Below are 18170 nucleotides of genomic sequence, written 5' to 3'. Positions count from 1 at the left end.
CTGATTTTATCTTCTCTCTGGTTTCATGCCAGTTCATTGTCAAACATAACTAGAAGTTGGGATCCAAGTTCCTTAGCATTGGATGTCTGTTACTCATATAGATGGGTAGTTCATAGGAAAGAGAAGAAAGGGGTACATGCTAGGGCCACATATACATTACACTTTACCCCCCAGATTGTGATCGCTACCCCAGGACGTCTGATTGATGTACTGGAGAACCGCTACCTGGTGCTGAGCCGCTGTACCTATGTGGTTTTGGATGAAGCAGATAGGATGATTGACATGGGCTTTGAACCGGACGTCCAGAAGATTCTGGAGCACATGCCTGTTAGCAACCAGAAGCCAGACACAGATGAGGCTGAGGACCCTGAGAAGATGTTGGCCAACTTTGAGTCAGGAAAACATAAGTACCGCCAAGTAAGACTGATTCCCTGTGTTGAAAAAGGTTGACAAGTTCCCAAACCTGCTTCAGGGCCCTTTCTGCCATGGGTGGACCTTCAGTACATTTCCAGAAAGGTGAAGTGTGCCTAGGTACAATTCTCTTGGCTGTCTTAGGACTGCAGCTATTTAGCTCAGCCCTGGAAAATGTTCTGCTACTACCTGGAAAATAAAATGTTAGCAAATGCTCCCAGCCCTTCCCATCCTCATAGGTTTTAAAGTGCCTTGATGAACAAATACTGAGGAAAGAGATGGGAAGGCAAAGGACAGTGTTTTTTAAGGCAATGGTTAGCAAAGCTTACCACCGTTTTAGATTCTTTAGCCTGGGCTGAGCTGCTTATGGTGATGGTGGGATATATGTCTACCTGGATGCAGGACTGAGTTTCCTGTTTTCCTAGACAGTCATGTTCACGGCCACTATGCCCCCAGCGGTGGAACGGCTGGCCCGGAGCTATCTTCGGCGACCTGCTGTGGTGTACATTGGCTCTGCAGGCAAGCCACATGAACGTGTGGAACAGAAGGTCTTCCTCATGTCAGAATCAGAAAAGAGGTACAGCGGTAACTGAACCAGGGAAAACAGGGTGGGGAAAGGGCTTTGTGAACTTCTTTCAGTAAGAGCGATGACTAGAAGGTCATTGCTTTTCTATGTTGAAGAACTTCAGTTTTCTTATTCAGAATGCAAAGGCATTGAAAATCCTGGAATTGTTTTTCATAGATTAGGACTGGGTGTATCACTTGCAGTGGGAAATATTATACATCTCATGTTCCTCCTTTTCTCCCCAGGAAAAAGCTGCTGGCAATCTTGGAGCAAGGCTTTGATCCACCCATCATCATTTTTGTCAACCAGAAGAAGGGCTGCGATGTGTTGGCCAAATCCCTGGAGAAGATGGGGGTGTGTCTAGCAAGGGAGAGCAAAGACTGGCATCTGGGGAGCTGCTTTCTCAAACTAGAGGGTCCCTTTAGGCTCCTGCTTTCAATTCTCACTACATTCTTAAACTTCTCCAGTATTAACCAGTCAGAGCCAGAGGGGAAAGGGTGGTTTGATGGGGTAAGGAGTAATTGGGTCACTTGAAACAACTCCCCGTCCATTCCAGCAGTGTCAGCCAAAACTGCCCTGGGTCTCTGTACAAGTGAGGAGGAGCCAGGGAGAGGTTTTGAGACACATATTCTGGAAGGGTCTGAGGATATGGAATAGAATGGGCCAAAGCTGTTTGTGTTTATATATGTTTAGGAGAGGGAGATTACTCCTGATACTGGTGTTTGAGGAAAGGGTGTGTTTTCTCCACTCCCCACTTTCCATCCTATTCTCTCATCCTAACTCTATCTTGCTCCCTGTATGGCCCCGATTGCTTTTCCTTTGACCTTACCCTCTCCCAACCACTTCTCATTGTTTACTATCCCTTTCTTCAGCTTACCTCTTCTATTGTGTTATTTCTTCTGCCTCCTTCTCCCTCCCTTTCTACCCTGTTGCTATCACTAACTCTCCCTCTCTTTTTTTGTCCTCCCTCCCTCTTAATTCTGTATCTTTCCATGATCCCATTGCTCTTTCTTCACCTCATCATTCTTCCAACAGTATAATGCTTGTACACTGCATGGTGGAAAAGGCCAGGAACAGCGAGAGTTTGCACTGTCCAACCTCAAAGCTGGGGCCAAGGATATTTTGGTGGCTACAGATGTGGCTGGTCGTGGTATCGACATTCAAGATGTGTCTATGGTTGTCAACTATGATATGGCCAAAAACATTGAAGGTAAGTGCAGGGGATATCAGCTTCAGTCCAGGGTAGAATGAGACTCCTCTCTCTCCATTCGAAGTCAGTGGCTGCCCTGAGGAGGCTATTGCTGCCATCTCTTGGCCCTGAGTCCAGAATTGCTTGTCTTCATGACAAGAGCTCCTGCTCTCTATCTCACCTGGATTTGTTGTGTCTGCACCTGGGGTCATACTACTAACCTCAGGAGAAGTGTGGAGCTAGGCAACTCTTGGTCTCAGTGTGGTAGGTTGACCAACAATCAGTAGTCATAGTGGGTTCACAGTTCACCAGTGGAGAATACTGTTAGCACTTCAGGTTCAGCCAGTACGGTTGTATGTACCGCCTTGGTGGTGTGGTGGGGGAAGATGATGCCTTTAGAAATGGAAGCATCATACTGCTCACCAGTGTCTGACCTGGTGCCCTAAGTGACATTCTTCCCAATTCCCAGATTATATCCATCGCATTGGCCGCACAGGACGAGCTGGCAAGAGTGGTGTGGCCATCACTTTCCTTACCAAAGAGGACTCTGCTGTGTTCTATGAGCTGAAGCAGGCCATCTTGGAAAGCCCAGTGTCCTCCTGCCCTCCAGAGCTAGCCAACCACCCAGATGCCCAGCACAAGCCAGGCACCATCCTCACTAAGAAGCGCCGGGAAGAGACCATCTTTGCCTGACTCAGCACTTCCCAAGGGTTTAAGGGCATGCGCTGAACATCATGCCTGATGTTCAGGACCCTCAGATTCCTTCTTTCATGTCCTCACTTGTGGGTTATGGGGGCATATGAAACAAGCAGACTTCTGGACCTAGATGTTCAAGTTTGAAGGCCGGGGACTGCAGGAGAGGACTGCTATAGGAGGCAGGGAGAGCAAATCACCACAGATTTTGGCCCAGCTCTGCCCATGTGTGGCTTTGGGATTGCAGTGGACCATTAGCCCTTGCCAGGATATGGGGACAGGCAGTGGGCATTGCCCCTCACCCCCACCCCCAGTGAACAAGAAGCTGGCTGCCTAGATGAGACCTCCTTTGGCACAGACTTGACTGCATCAGTGACAGCCACACCGCTGTTCTAGGTGACCAGGGGTTCTTGCATCGTGAGGATTATGGACCTTGGATTCTTACTGTCATTTTGACAGCTGTTTTCCTATTTGGATTATGAAACTCATAGAGAGCTTTTAGAGCTGTGTACGGCCCCTGTGCCAAGGGTGCTGTGCACTCTAGGCACCCCTCACCCAGGGAATTTTTTAGTAGATGTGGGGTCAGGGTGAGCTATGTCCATCTTCAAGTCACTGAGTGAAATTTCTGTTTTATATTCTCTGAGTTTGTATGTTCTGAGAATAAATACATGAATATGAAGGCTGTGTCTAGTTTAAGCTGAATTTATCTTCCAAGTTTTCTCTGTCACCACAGAAGACAGGAGGGATAGCACTGGGCACAGTGGGTTGATTTGGAAAGTGAAAGGAAATCACCTTGAGAGCCTAGGGTGTCCGCTGGTAGTCTAGGTCTGTGGGTGGTATATGGAAAAGCCATTGGCTGTAGGATCATAATACATTTACCTTCCCCTGCTCCAGCGCCTGGTAACTTGTACCCCTGGCCTGGACACCCTTTAGGGAGGTTTGTGCAAGAATAAAAAAGCAAAGCATTTGTGATATGTGGGCAGGTGAGGCATAATTGGAACCAGTTTTCTGTAGGCTGTTTGTCCTATACCCAGTCTTCAGTTCCCCTGCTTGTGGTTTCCCTAATTACAGTCCACTGCTTATAGGAGGAGATGGCAAAGGGGAGGTGGGCATCATAGGCATCATGGACAGAGCAAGGAGCTAAGCCTGGCTGAGTTGGTTCTGGTGAGAGTGCTGCAGGGCCTGGGGCCTCCCACTGATGTCCCCTGTATCCACTTGCTCTTCCTTGATACTCAGAATGGGGCAGGTACATGGAGTTCATCTTGCAGTTCTTTCTAGCTTCTTTTTGGCCTGAGGCAGGGAAAGTGTAAAGATGTGATTAAGTCTCCCCTTCCACACCTCACAGAACAGTCCCATCTCTGCTGCCAAATGTCTCCCTCCAGACACCCGCATGAAGCTGGGGAGGTGGGTGTCAGGGAGTATAGTACCCCCTCCCCCCAGTTCTGTCCATTTTTCCTTCCCACTCAGTGGATCCTTTGGGAGAGGAGGGAGGCCAAAATACTGTACTTCCTCCAGGCTTGGGCCATGCAGTGAGAAGCCTGGACCACTGGAGTCGGCAGACAGAGAACAAGCCTGATGGACTGTGCATGGTGTTTTATTAGAGATGGCAGTGCAGTGGGGACAGGGTCTTGTGGAACATGCTCTGTAGGTCACAAACTAGAGCCATAAGGTGAGAATAGCTGGGTAGACAAGGCCTCTGGGGTCGTCCACTGTGTCCTGTCTCTCCTCATCTAACCCTAACTTAAGCAGCAGCTATGAATTAGGGAATAAAGTTTGGGGCTTGTACCCCAAGGAGGCATGAGGGGCAAGAAGAAAGATGATGGGATGCAAGGGCAAAAGAATGAGGGGGGTGAGGAGGCCCCCGAAGCTGTTCCATACTTTCTGTGCTACACATGCCCTCCCTCCCCAAACCCCGGGGAGTCAATCCAGGTTGACTCCTGCCCTCCCTCTGGCTTGACCATGCTCCTAATCCCACTCCTATTAGATGTTAAGAAGCTTTCTGGCAGAGCCTTCCCTCGAAGACCTTCAGTTGTGAGGTCTTCTGCCTCTGCCTAACCTGCCTGCTGCTCCAGTCTTGTACTTGGATGCCCTGCCCCAGCTGATGGATGGGAGTGCCACCCGGATGGGCTCTGACTATCTCATTTCTAATGTATGGCAGTGAGGTGAGTGGAGGCCCTCAGACCCCAAAGCCCAACCCCTGAGTCCCTTGAATGTTAGAACTTGTGCCTGGTCAGGGATCTGGTTTCTTCATCATGCCATACTGCCCACATCCTTATCCTTTTGTCACTTTGAAGGGGCATCCTTCCCTGAGTCTGGTGGGAAGGTCCCTGTTAAGGGAATCCTGGCCTGAGGGCACTGCCCAGTGGGGCAGCATCTTGTGCAGGAGGAGAGGAAGGTGCCAGGGGTGCAGAACACACAGCTAGTACCTGGAATGGGAACCTAGGGAGGTCACTGTGCCCAGGAGGTGAGGGGGCCCCCTGCTTCTCCCAGAACCTTGGGACCCCAGGCAACCCTGGAGCTGGGCCTGGGCAGGGATTGTGGGGGCTGAGTCTACTGCCAGCCTAATGCCAGTCTAACACCAACCTGCCTGGACTGGGTGCCCCAGTCAGCTGTGCCTGTGCCTACCCAAGTAAGGCAGCAGGAAGCTGTCAGTAACTATCCTTGGGCCAGGGTCGGTTGCGCTGCCAGTTCCGGTCATTGTGGTTGTGCTCCGAGTCCTGGGCTAGGAGCCGGTCTTGGGGATCATGCCCGTTAGCACTAGGCAGCCCAGAGGTGTGTTGGCGGTGAGGCTGGTACAGGTCCTGGTAGGCATCTGCATAGTCCTCCTCCAGGTGGCGGGAGCTACGCTGTGAAGATCCTGTCCAGGCTTGGCGTGAGCTCTCGCTGGCCTCATCTGAAGGCATCAAGCTGTCCCTCTCGAGGGGCGAGTGCTCCTCGCCACGCTCCCCCAGCAGCTGCTGGTTCTGGGGTGGTGACATAAAAGCTCTAAGTGAGGTAGCACAGACCTAGACTTAGCCCCCTTCCCTCCTCTGGTAGGGTGAGGGATTCTTTCCCCTCATCTCTTAATTATTGCTACAGGAAATAGTACAAGGAAGGAAAGTCATGCAGGAGCATTCTTCCTTTTCAGATATGGAAAACTGCAGCTTTTGATTCCCCCCAAATTCAGCCTCTGCCTTCAAGATTTACTGGAAAAAAAGGTATGGAAATTTTATTTCCCTTGATCTTAGAAAACTAATCTCTGATTACCCATCTTATTTGATTTCCTCTCTCATCAGGAAGTTCCATTGCTATCAGCACTAGATCTAGATCCAACAGAGCTGAGAGTTCTAGAATCCCTTGACCTTCTGAACTAGAGGAGACACTCCTCTACTTTGGCTGGGCACGGATGAGGGTAGGCAGGCAGTGCTGTGGTTGGCTTGGCCTAAGGATCTGTGCCCACTGGTAATGGTTACCTGAAGTCCAGGAATGGCACTGGGAGGGCCCAGAAGACCAGGGCCAGGGGCTGGGTGGTGGGTGGCCCGCCAGTAAACCTCCAGGTACTCAGCCAGGTGCTCACAGGCATCCTCTAGTTGGTTCTCATCCAGAATCACATCAAATGACTCCTGGAGAGGAAGGGGGAAAAGGGGAATGTTGGAGCCCTCTTAGTGGCAGCTCCTCAGCCATCTTTAATGCTCTCCCAGTCCAGGAAAAGCAAGTGTGAGCACAGGAGTAGCTGAGTCAGGCACTCACCGGAGGGCACTGAACCAGCTTATCATATGCCATCATCTGTACAGTCAGATGCTTCATTTGTGACTTCCCTCGGGAGCGGATAAGGCGCTGGAGTACCTGAGGGGGAAGGGAAGGGCTAGGTCTTGTTTTGCTTGGGGCCCTGGGCAGAGCTGGGCCTGGAAAGCACTGGTGGGAAACACTGGGCTTACTCCCCTCCCCAACTTGTGATATGGCATCAGTGGTAGGTGAGGTTAGAATAGTCAGACCCAGTAGGGAGAGGGAATTCAGGTGCCCTTAGGCAGGGACCGGGCAGAGTTGTGCATATTTTGGAAGGGCAGTCCTGTGGGCCTCCTCTATCACCCCCTGCTCCCTTACCTTCGGTGAGGAGACTTTGACAAAGACAATGATAGGAGCCAGTGAAGTCTTGGCCAGCTGTGCTGGGTGGTTGATGGTGTCAGCATCCAGCACTACCAGCTGCAGGGATTTGGCCAGCTCGAATATGCGCTCGATCTCACTCTGTACTTCAGCTGTAGAAAGAGTGGGTGTGCTCACCAGTGGCCCCATCCACTTCTTACTCCAACAGGGCTTTCCTACAGGAAGGTTCTCATTAATGCTTGAGTGGGCAGGGAAGCAGGGAGATGGGGACTTCTCACCAATGCTGGAGCGGGCGGAGGAACGTTCAATGATGGTCCTCTTGCCAGGATTGTTGAGCACAGATCGCTTTGCCAGTGAGAGGTCAGCTGTGACACGGGTGATAGAGATCCTGGGGTGGAGGTACAGAATCACTACTCACTTCCAAACCTAAAGCCTGAGGCCCCTCCCTTCTTCCCCAGGCCCCATTAACTTTCCCTTTAGAGAAGACAGTGCTACAGGCACTAGAAAGAGGCAATGGTCTTCTCTCTGGTTCTCATACCACCCCAGGCCAGAGTAGCTTACCTGCCATCAAACCTATGTTTGAGGAAGTCGAAGAGAGCCTTCTGCATCATGTCTGTGACCTGGGAAGGCACAAAGCTGACTGAGAGCCCTTTTGGAAAAGGCAGTGCCCCCAGGCATGACCTTTGAAGGACATGCCCTCTGCACACAGGCCTAGGGGAGAATACCCCCTTCCACTCTCCCACTGTCCCAGGGGTCTTCCTGTGGTAGGCTTGGAAAAGCAACTCTAGGGTCAGGGACCTCCTCTTACCTCGTAACCTTTGAGAGATGGCCCCACCAGCACCACCGGTCGCATGGAGGGTACCACATCATATGGGGGAACATGCTCCGCCTGCAGAAAGGATATGAGGTCATGCAAAATCATGGCCCTATGCCTGCCCTATATCTGATGTGTCTTGAGGACACATTTCCAAAGTTCTAGAGCTCCTTCCCTTCTCTGTTCTCCTACCCTCCAAAAATTATTGTCCAGAAAACTCTTCTCAGAGCCATAAACCATGAGCCAAGCTACCACCCACTCCTACCCCCACTCCCTAGTCCCCAGCCCAGTCCCATTCCTTGACTTACCTGCTTCTGCTTCTGCTTGGCTTTTTGGAAAAGGAAATAAAAGGTTAAAATTTGTGAAAGAGGAAAAGGCCCTGGGGGCATGATATCCCCTTCCCCAGGGGAGAAAATGGGCTTCTCCCAGTTCTTTTGATCCTGCCACCAACCCCTCCCCACACAGTTAATCTGGGAAGAATTTTCCCTGTGCCTTAGTTACCCACCTACACAAGATAGGTGGCGTGGGACGGGGAACTACCTAAAGATGGAGGAGGGGAGCGTCGGTTGCCAATGTCACTCAGACTGGAGGGGTTCCCGGATCTCCTGAGAACAGAGAGTGAGGTCAGAGAGAGTGTCTCTGTGTGTGTGTCTAAACATTACTTACTAGTCATGTGCATTTATGTGTATGCTTGTGTATCTGTGTGGTTGTATAGCAGGGTTTAGGGTTTGTACATAGGACATATGCGCATGTGTGGTGTGTGTGTGTGGTGACTGTGTACTGTGGTTAATGTGTACATGTCTGGGGTGAGTGTTTGTTGAGCCACAGCCCTGCTCTCACCTGGCCTTCTGCTCCTGTTTGAGCCGGATGCTCTCCAGGCGCTGGGGGCTGGGGATGAAAGCGATGTCCCCACCTTCTTTCACTAGCCGGCCGATCCACCAGTCATTGCTGTACTTCTGGGAGTGGGATGGAGCCAGAAGGGGAGGTGTGAGGAGGTAGCCTAAGCCTCAGTCCTGGTTCTTCAATGTGAAGGAACCAGGGAGGCACTCAGCTGGTTCAAGTGGGCTGAGGAAGGCAGTGTAAGGGAGGTGGGCAGGAGAAGGTGCCAGAGGGAAGGGCAGCCAGGACTCAGAGTGAGGCATCCCAGCTGTCCCATGGGACCCAAGAGGCACCTTACAGATATGGAGGCTGAGGCCCAAGCCAGGTCTCAGAAGGATGGAGACCCTGGGAATTAGGTCTTAGATGTGAGAGGTGAATGTGTGCATGTTATAGATAAGAGCTGAGGAGTTTGGGGCTTGTTTTTTATAGACTGAGGACCTTAAGAAGTAAGAGGCACTGGGATTTGGGGCAGGAGTAGGAAACTTAAGTGGTAGAGGCTTCGGTGGGCTAGGGGGTCGATCACCTCTTTAATATGCAGAAAATCTTTGGCTTCAAAGTTGACTCCAGAGCCCTGGACTGGGCACTCCTCGTCCAGTACGCCACAGTAGCTGACATTGGTCCTCACAGCAAATGCCACAGGCTTGTGCTGGAGAATTTGGCCATCAGCGCATGTGAGGGGAGGCTCAGTCCACCCCTTTCCCAGTTTCAGTACCCTATCCGCAGAGGGCTTGGCCTTGGTCAGAATCTCTGCCCATCACACACACGCACATTCTTTCACACTCACATCCACCTTGCCCAGTGACCTTTCAGGACTTAGGACCAAGCACAGGTTTCCACGTAGTCTGGCCTTCTGTCTTGGCCCCTACCCCAGAAGGTGATACCTTGGCCCTTTCAAGCTGCTGCTGAGCCTGGCTCTCCACTTCGCGCCGGGCACTCTCTCGGTCCTCCTCCAGCGAGACGTCTGAGTCCAGAGATGGGCGGCTGGTATAAGAGTCAGCTGAACCCTGGGAGAGGAGAGAGGCTGTGACCCCTGAGCTCCAGCAAGCAGTGTACTGTATAGAGTACAGGCACCCTCCTAACCCACAGTTGTGCCACGGCGAATCCCCAATCCCCAGCCTGTCTCCAAGAGGGGTGGCTGGGCCCCTTCAGTCCTTGCCATTCCCTTGGGAAAGGCTCCAGGGCCTCCAGTACAGCAAAGTTGGTCCAATCCATATGTGCTAAGAACTGGACCTCTTCCCCCAAGCCTATTAATACTGCAGCTTTGAATAGAGTCTGCCACACTTTTCTCCTTCCTGCCTTTTCTCCCCTCTACCAGGTCCTCTGAAGCACAGGGTAGAAAGATATACTAAAGGTGGTATACTGGAGATGATTCTGAATCTAAGAGACCCAGCCCTCTTGTTCATACCTTCTTCCCTTTAAAAAGCCTGGCAGGAGAACAGCCCACCAGGAAAGAAGCAAGGGATGCTGGCTGGTGTTGCACTGGCCCTGAGTGTTTGGATATAGCCATCCGCCTCCTTAGAGCTCATCTTCCCCAGTCTCTACCCTTCCAGGGTGAAGAGGAGGGTACAAGCTGCCAACTCCTGAAAGTTATTTCCCCTTTACTCTTCCCCACCCCCAACTTTCCTCCCACACCTGCCAGGGCAACTGGCCAAGTGTGGGCAGCAAACAAAACACAGACTGAGAAGGCAACACAAAGCTATCTCCCTGGGCATGGGTGAGGTTGGGCCCTGCCTACCACCTGGCCTACATTCCCCCCAACTCCTTCCCTAAGCCCAGGGGAGATCAGGCCCTGGAGAAGGGCCAGGCTTGTGCCAGGCAACCCAGCCAAAGAGTCAGACCCTGGGGACGCAGGGGGAGGGTCTCTAGTAAGCAAAGCAAAGAGAGTCTCTGAATCCTGCCCATACGAAGGGCAATGAGGGTGTATTTGGAGAACCCCAGAGCTCATCTTCAGGGCTATGAGGGAGATACACAAATGAAAAAGGGAAGCTGGACCCTGGGACAAGAGACCTGAAGTCAGGATATCTGAGTTTCTCCTCAGTCTAGGGAGAAAGGAATGTTGTTTTCTACTTTAGTTTCCCTTCTTTACGGGCAGAAGACTGAAATGATGCTTCCCTCAATTCTAAGTACAGGTGGCAAACAAGGTAGGAGTCTAGATAAGCTGTTCGTGTGTGTGTGTAGGGGAAGAAACTTTAGTCCAGTGTCCAGAATGTTCTCAGACCGAGGAATATTTCCCCAAGTTCTCTGTGCATAAGTACCTCGCAAGAGGCAGCAGAGACCAGATTCTCAGTGGGAACACATACCTACTGTCCACTTGGCCTCTGCCCCAGTCGTCTCTTGGGCAGGAGGGCTTGTCAGCTTGGTCTTAGCCTAGGTCCTAGAGCTTAAGCTATAGATAACATCTGTGGTAGACCAAACGCATGAAGATAGCACAAGGGGGGGAAAGTCTTAATTTTACAGAGGAGTTGAGTCTGTCTGCTCTTTCTCATTTCTCATGAGAGTAAAATAAGGCTTGCTTGGCAGCAGGAAGGAGAGGCTGATCCCCAGGAAGGATCTATGCATTGTCAGTAGGAGGGACGTCTTTCCCAGGGGTCTGAGTATAAAAGAGATACCTCTGCAGGATACGGCTGTGTGAAGTAGATAGGGGCTGATAGGCTCGGAGACAGGAGGAAAGGCAGGATAAATTAATATCAGGTACCTCTTAGATGCCTAGCACTGAGCTGGGAGAGGAGTCTAACCTTTACTCCCTGTCCTCTAGGCTGTCAACCTAATAGTAATCTTAATGTCCCCGCCTGGGACATCAGGGTTACCTGGCCTCCCATCTAGGATGGGAATGACAGGATCTCTCCTTAAATATTAAATAAGCTGTGCTCAGAATGGAACCCCCTCTTCATTACTCCCAAGTCCTCAGGGCTCACTCATCTCTGATGCTCTGGCGTCACTGAGGGAGGCCAAGACTCCTCTTCCAAGTACACTGTGGGGTCTTGTCTCCCCCATCTCCTGCTTTGCCAAAACAGTCACAGGCTCAGTACTTTGGAGCTGCCAGGAGTTGGCACAGAGCCCTGGTGGTGCCCCCCTTGCCTGGTGAGTGTGTGGGCAGGCTGCAGCTCCACTCTTGCCTGGCACGGGGGAAGGCGAGGAGGGAGATGAGCCGGTAGATTTATTTCGAGTCTGATCTCCCTCCTACTTCTTCAGAGGGGGCCTCAGGGAGAGCAGGGAGCCAGGCAAGAGAAAGGGAAGTGGGGGCAGGGGATCTAGGAACCAGAAAGGGGCAGGAAGGGAGCAATAGGTTTTCACACAGCCTTCAAACGCCATCCACCTTGCAACAGCTCCTTCCTTCTCTCTCTAGGGATGTGAAGAACCTCCCGGCTCCCCTCCAGCCCCACAGAAAGGTCCCTTTTTCAAGCTCCCCTTGGCACCCTGGGCCATGCCAGCTGTCCCTTCATTTTTCAGACACGGGCCTTGAAAATGATGTGCTCTAGCTGCTAGGTAATTAGCCCCAGAGGCCCAATGGGGAACTAGGCCCAGCCGGAGCCCAATCCCAGAAAAGGACTGACAGCCTCCTATTCTGAGCCCTAGCACTCATCTATCCTGAGCCTGGCATCAAGAGATAGGAAAGAGCTTGAATACACTTCATTTTTAGACCCAGTAGTGTTGGTAACCATACAGTTCTACCCTTCACAACAATCAGGGGGTCCCTTCTAAGACATCTATCTGGTGGTCCTCTTCCAAGGAGACCTTCTTTCAGGTTTAAGGGAAGGTTGATAACTCCAGGAGTCTGAAAAGCTGCTCCCCATCCATGCCCCCTCTTTCTAGATCCTGTCCCTGATCTCTGAGCTCCGGGAATCACTGCCTAATGAACTGCCTTGTCTCAGTGGGTCAGGAGATAAAAGCAAAGAGGAGAATTAAATATTTATTAGTTGCCTGGTTCTCTGAGCAAAGAGCTTCCTCTCCAACCTCAGGCCTTCGGCTTCTCTGGCCTCACCTCCGGGCCCTCCATGCTGAGCAGGGATTCAGGGTGCCTACTGCTAATGAGGAAGCCTCAGCAGGGAGCTGTGGAATGGATCCAGCTTGGTCAACCAGCCCACCTATGTAGTGGGTGCCTGGATTTCAACCTTGGTCAGAAGCTGGGCTACAGAAGTGTGAGGAGATAAGGCAATGCGCAGACATGGAGGGCAGGAAGGGATAATGGAGGTTCTCAAGTTTTATGATCCCTCTTTATGAAAAGGCTAGGACCAGACTCCTTGATGTTCTCCCAGGCTCCCTTATTTTTTGCTGACTTGGGGCACTGGTCTGGAATGTCCCCCTCCTCAAGAGCCCCAGCTCCTCCTGTAGCTGTTGTGTTTAGATCCCATAAATCCTCCTCTTCGAACTCTAGACATTGCGTCGGCCCTCTCTAAAGCATCTGTGCCATTTATCTCCACTCCTCCATTCCTTCCTCCCTCCACTCCTCCCGTTCTATGCTTGAGAGCCACCTGCCCAAGCCTTTTCCCCAAACTGCCCCCTACTTGCTCGCATCCGATGGCCCTTGGTCTAGGACTAGGGCACTGGGGAGCCCCCGGCATGAAATTCCACCTCCCCACTTTCCTACAGCGCCCCCACCGTTGCCCTGCCACTGAGGCTTTTTTTTTTTTTTTTTCAAAGTCCTGAACTGGGGGAAGGGTCCAAAGGAGAGGAGGTGCCATCCCAACTCCCCACCCCCACCCTCACCGTGGGCACTCACCGCCTCCGAGTCCTCAAACCCGGGCACGTAGGAGTCGTCATACATGGGGGAGTCCGGGTGGGGGGAAGCGAGCGGCGCCGGGGCGGGAGCGGCCGGGACGCAGGGGCGAAGGCAGCGGCCGCGCCCGAGAGATGCCACCGAGCCCCGCAGCCCGGCGGGCGGCGGCGGCGGCGGCGGCGGCGGCAGCGGCGAGCGAGAGAGCGCGAAGCAGGCAGCGAGTCGCGAAGACCAGCTGCTCCCAGCTCAAATCACCGCTCCCCCTACTCCTCCCCCCCAACCCCGCTGGTCCCACCCCAGGAGCGGCTGAGGAATCTGGCGCCGGCTCCTACAACAATAGTGCCCGCCCACCTGCCTCCCCTCCCCGGGAGAAGGCGGGGTAGGCGGTGGGGGACGCTGGCCACTGGGGGAGCTCTGGACTGGGCCGGGAGAGGGTAGTAGACCGGAGCTGGGTAGAAGGTGGGTCCCCAAGCACCTATGGGGCAGAGGGGGAGGCGGGGAGGAGGGGGAGGAAAGGGAGGAGAGACAGCGGGTGGGGCGGATCCAGGCTTGGAGGAGGCGGGGCGAGGAGAGATGCGGAGACCCAGACGCCAGGCAACCCAGGAAATACTCCGTCGGGAAACAAAGGGCTGGAGCGGGGGAGGGGAGGGGACACCGAGACTGGGAGGGAGACGAGACTCGAGCTGAGAAAGGAGAGGGCGCAGGTTACCGGGAGTCAGGAGAGAAAAAGAAGGGATAAAAGCAGAGGGAGGAAGCGGGGAGACAGGGAAATGGGGAGACTGAGGAAAACAGAAGAGGCGTGGGGGAGGGACAGCTGCAGACGGGGGAGGGGCCCCAGGTGAGAGGGCGGTGTGTCTGGGCCCTGGCAGTCCTGGAGACTCCAAAAGCAAACCTCTCAATGGAATTGGTGAGAAATGAGTTTGGTGACGGAAGTCAACGCCATGAAAGCAGCCCCTATCCCAACAGGTGCCCACCCCCCTCAGTCCAGAGATGCTTCAGCAAAGGGTTGTGTTGCCCAACCCCGTACTGAGGGTAAGGGGCGGGGTGGGGGGTGGGTGTGTGGGGGGGTGGGATGAGATGGTGGTGGTGGTAGTGGTGATGATGTTTCCTGAGCTGGGGTTAGGCTGGCAGATTTCATTTTAGTCTAGCAGGGATGGAGGTTCCCTTCCTCACTTCCCTGACAAGGACTGTGCCAGCTCCTCGGGAACTGGAGCTGGGAGAGGCTGTCTTAGCTGAGCCTCAAGGGAGGGGGGAAGAAACAAGTGGATGGAGGTAGGGGGGTTATTTTGGGTAGGAGAGAAAATAGGGTCCTGGCCACACTGGAGTTGGAAGGGAGAAAAGGCATGTCTCCCCAGAGTCACTGGCACTGGCGTAAGACTAGATTCTCTCCTTAGCAAAGATGAGGGCTAGGTATTCAGATTCCATGTACCACTCTGCACCAGTCAGTCTCCTCCAGAGGAGCCCCAAGATTAGAGACAGAGCCATGGCCTTATCTTGAAGAAATTTCTCCAAAGATGCCCCCATTGAGCTCCCTCCTTTCTTCATCTCCTGAGCAAAGTTAGTTCTCTAAATTTTGATTAATGGTCTAGACTGCCTACCCACCAACCTGCCCAGCCCACTCCCCTCAGGGGGATGACAGAAGTAGACAAGGGGTTACACACTTGGTGAGAGGTCTTAGGCCTCCTAGTGTCTGGACCTTTGTCCCTGAGCTTGATTTTTCTCTATTCCCAGTTTTTCACACCTCACTATGAGGGTGAGATAAGAAAATGGGGGTGTGAGAGCCTCTATAAACTAAAAATCCCTGCCCAATTGTAGGGAGTTATTGTTATCACTTTAATAACCATTTAGTGATGCTTCTTTCCCTCTCAATAATGTGTTGAAGGAAGATGAACAGGAAGGGAAGAGTTTAGAATAGGGACCTCTCTGTCCATGAGCAGAGGGTGGGGAATGGGGGAGGGATAGTGGGAAGGGTATATGGTATAGTAGCTAAAAGATGTTTGGAAGTTAAGATACTTGCATATTAATTTTGGCTCTGCCACTAAAAAACTATGTGATCCCAGTCAAGTTACTTATCTCTGAGACTATTTCCCGCTCCTTAAAAGAATGTTGGGCTAGACTTTCTGGGGGGTCTTTTAGCATTGAGACTTGGAGTCTAGGAGAGGGACCACCAAATGTTCCTTACCCATCTCTGCTCACTAATTTATTCCTTCCACAAACATTTATAGAACATCTTGCTCTAAATAATTCCCAGTCTCTTCCTGTTTCAGGGCTAGAGGAGACTCAGGAAACCAAAACTTGACAAGGTTCATGGGCTCTTTGGTAGAAGGGCCTATGCGTGGGAGAGAAGAAGACCCTTAAACCAGTCGGCTTCCCATCTATGCTACTTGTTTGTGCTTGCTTGGCAAGGAAAAGAGAGAGAAGGGGCCTCATCTTAAAACTATTTTTAGTTTGCCTTTAGTCTGACTGTGCCTGTGGATGGTCCAAGCCCCGTCCAGCCCAGCATCCTCCTTCTGCTAGGTTTGGCAAACTGGATTTGGCTGGAGCCCCTACAGCTGAGGGGACCAGTCCCTATTGTGAATGCAGTTTGCTTTCACAGTTCCCTATCCTGAGGTTATTATATATTGGATTATTATATATAATTTGAGGTTATTATATATTTTAATATATAATATTAAATTGGGAATCCCCCAACACACTGGCTTTTCACTTCTTTGCCCTCTCCCACTTTCATAGCATTCCCTCTATCCTCCTCTTTTATTCTCTCTGCCACTTCCATTTCTTCTGTCCATTTCTTCTGGGGGCAGAGAAGAGATCTGAAGTATGAAACAATAAGACCCTTAAGGGGCTTGCTCCTAGGAGAGGATTCCAGTGAAGACAGATGCTGAGTCGGCTGCTTCACTCTCCATCCCTGAATCTAATCTGCGGGCATCTCTTTTTTGTACTCTCCCTAATCCCAGGGAGTCCTGGAGACTGCAAATAACAATGGACCTGTATCAGCAGTACGCCTTCCTCACACACCTTGTTGTCTTCATCCACATCTGGGACAATAGTGCATAAGTCTGCGCATGAGGCATGAATTGCCATGCCAACAAATCCCAGGAGATGGATTCAATCTCCTCACACCTGGCCCATCCCCTGGGTTCTCCTGGTGCTTTGGAGCCTCCCTTTCTTCTTGTTGTATCTCTGGGTTGCTACCAATGCCCTCTACCATTTGGTAGACGAATGTCTTCTCTAATTCTCAGGCCAACCTAGTGATTCCTATCTGTAGCAGGACATGTCAGTATCCCTAATCTTTTTTCTTTCTCATGGCTGGGCCTAAGGGGAGAATGCTGAGGGCAAAAAGGATCAGGGGAGGTACAATGGTGGCTCAGTGGCAGAATTCTCGCCTGCCATGTCAGAATGTCAGAGACCTGGGTTCGGTTCCTGGAGCCTGCCCATGTAAAAAAAAAAAAGGATCAGGGTCCAAGCCTTGAGGAGAGGACTCCTTCTGCCAATCTCTGCCTAGACGAGATTAGACTGGCAAGTAGCCAGGCATTGAAGCAGGACAGAGGGGGCAAAGTCTGAGTAACCAGGTTTGGGAAGTAGAGTTCTTGGGTGCCTCCAGAATACATTCTAGCTTTTCTCATTGCACCAGGAAGCTGTGTAGATCCTAATCCCTGAGCCTTGAAGGGGGAAACTGAGGCAGGAGCCAACACCTCTGCAAAGTCCTCCCTCCAGGAGTCTCCAACAAGTGCATTCTAGGGGCTAAACTGACGCCAGGGAATTCCGGGTGAGGTACCAAGGAGAGTTCAGCAGAGCCCTCCCTACTCCCTCTAATCTTGCCCCTTTCCAGCTTCCCATAAATCCTCTCCTCCCTTCCCAGTTCTAATGCTTAGGAGCTGCCAGCTCTGGCTTCTCCCTTCTACGGGTTGCCTTCCACCCTTGGTCTGGCTTCCTCTGGTCTCCCTCCCCTACCACCCATTAGGGAGGGGGCCCGCGTTTACCTCGTTCAGCAGGAAGGTTGCACTGGAGTCAGAAAAAGACATAGACCGGGCTAGTGGCCTCTCCCCCTTCCCCGGGCCCGGGGCTCCGAGGCGGGAGCAGGACCCGGCCGCCGCTCCGCACACTGGGTGCTTTCTGCACGCCTTGCCTCGCCCCACGCCGGCTCGGCTCCTCCGCCTGCTCCCCTCCCTCTTGCCGGGTCCGCTCCCCTCCCTCCTGTCGGTTCCCTCCCCCTTCCCTCCTCCTTTCTTTCCCTCCCTTTCCCCTCCTATCTTGGCGCCTCTGTCAGTCTCTTTCGCTGTTCTTTCGCCTTTCCTTCCAGCCTATCTCCCTCCCCGTTTCTTCTACCTCCTCTCTCTGATCTCAGCTGTTTATCTGGGCGCCTCCTACTGCCCTTCATCCCAATCTCTGGCGCTCGTTCTCCAGCTCCCCCTCCCCTCAGGTTCCCTCTCAACCCCCTCCCCAGAAAGGGAAAGGGCTTTGGAGCCCCCATCGCCGCAGACTGAAGGGCAAGAGTAGCCCAAGGCTGCCTTAACTCTTGTGCTTTAGGCAGAAGCTTCTACTCCTTCCGAATCCCCGTTGCGTGCGCCAGGCGCCCATCCTCTGTCTCCCAAAGAAGAAAGGCTCCCGCAGTTCCAGCCATGGCCTCCACCCCGACCGCAGCGGAGGAAGGGACCGAAAAGGAAGAATACTCATTTACGGCTTGCGGGTCCATGCGTCAAGCCACGTTCATCCACCCCTCCCAGGCCCGGGCCCTGGGGCTCTAGCGGGATCCATTTGGAGACAGTTCAGGCGGGACGCGCCCGGCGCCTGGGGAGTCTCTGCTGTCACCCCTCCT

At 52.5% G+C, this 18170-nt stretch overlaps 2 protein-coding genes across 5 annotated transcripts in view; one reads left to right on the top strand and one right to left on the bottom strand.

Moving 5' to 3' along the window:
• The window catches only part of DDX23 (DEAD-box helicase 23), a 14356-nt gene extending 10819 nt beyond the window's left edge, over window positions 1–3537 (top strand). Inside the window, exons 13-17 of the mRNA XM_077170755.1 lie at window positions 175–417; window positions 837–988; window positions 1222–1330; window positions 2012–2186; window positions 2635–3537. Coding sequence (XP_077026870.1) covers window positions 175–417; window positions 837–988; window positions 1222–1330; window positions 2012–2186; window positions 2635–2858 — 903 coding nt within the window. The 3' untranslated portion in view covers window positions 2859–3537. The remainder of the gene's footprint in view (window positions 1–174; window positions 418–836; window positions 989–1221; window positions 1331–2011; window positions 2187–2634) is intronic.
• On the bottom strand, window positions 1791–18170 carry CACNB3 (calcium voltage-gated channel auxiliary subunit beta 3). 4 transcript variants are annotated; one of them, XR_013179688.1, is made up of 14 exons: window positions 13355–13425; window positions 9516–9638; window positions 9158–9280; window positions 8596–8711; window positions 8296–8360; window positions 8064–8083; window positions 7750–7830; window positions 7503–7561; window positions 7220–7329; window positions 6942–7093; window positions 6588–6683; window positions 6311–6460; window positions 5442–5821; window positions 1791–4148 (listed from the first exon to the last, which is right to left on the bottom strand). XR_013179688.1 is itself a non-coding variant. In XM_077170760.1 (13 exons), the coding sequence occupies exons 1-13, from the start codon at window positions 18045–18047 to the stop codon at window positions 5507–5509; spliced, it is 1425 nt and encodes a 474-aa protein (XP_077026875.1). In that variant the 5' UTR covers window positions 18048–18170; the 3' UTR covers window positions 4437–5506. The 4 variants fall into 4 exon arrangements, 3 of the variants coding, with proteins under 3 accessions (XP_077026875.1, XP_077026874.1, XP_077026871.1); XM_077170760.1 differs by lacking the exons at window positions 1791–4148; window positions 13355–13425 and adding an exon at window positions 18033–18170 and having other exon boundaries at window positions 4437–5821; XM_077170759.1 differs by lacking the exons at window positions 1791–4148; window positions 13355–13425 and adding an exon at window positions 17335–17508 and having other exon boundaries at window positions 4437–5821.

This window comes from Tamandua tetradactyla, chromosome 7, assembly GCF_023851605.1.
Source record: "Tamandua tetradactyla isolate mTamTet1 chromosome 7, mTamTet1.pri, whole genome shotgun sequence".
Classification (NCBI taxonomy): Eukaryota; Metazoa; Chordata; class Mammalia; order Pilosa; family Myrmecophagidae; genus Tamandua; species Tamandua tetradactyla.
The sequence above is the reverse complement of the archived record's forward strand: the minus strand, read 5'-3'. Positions and strand labels throughout refer to the sequence as shown.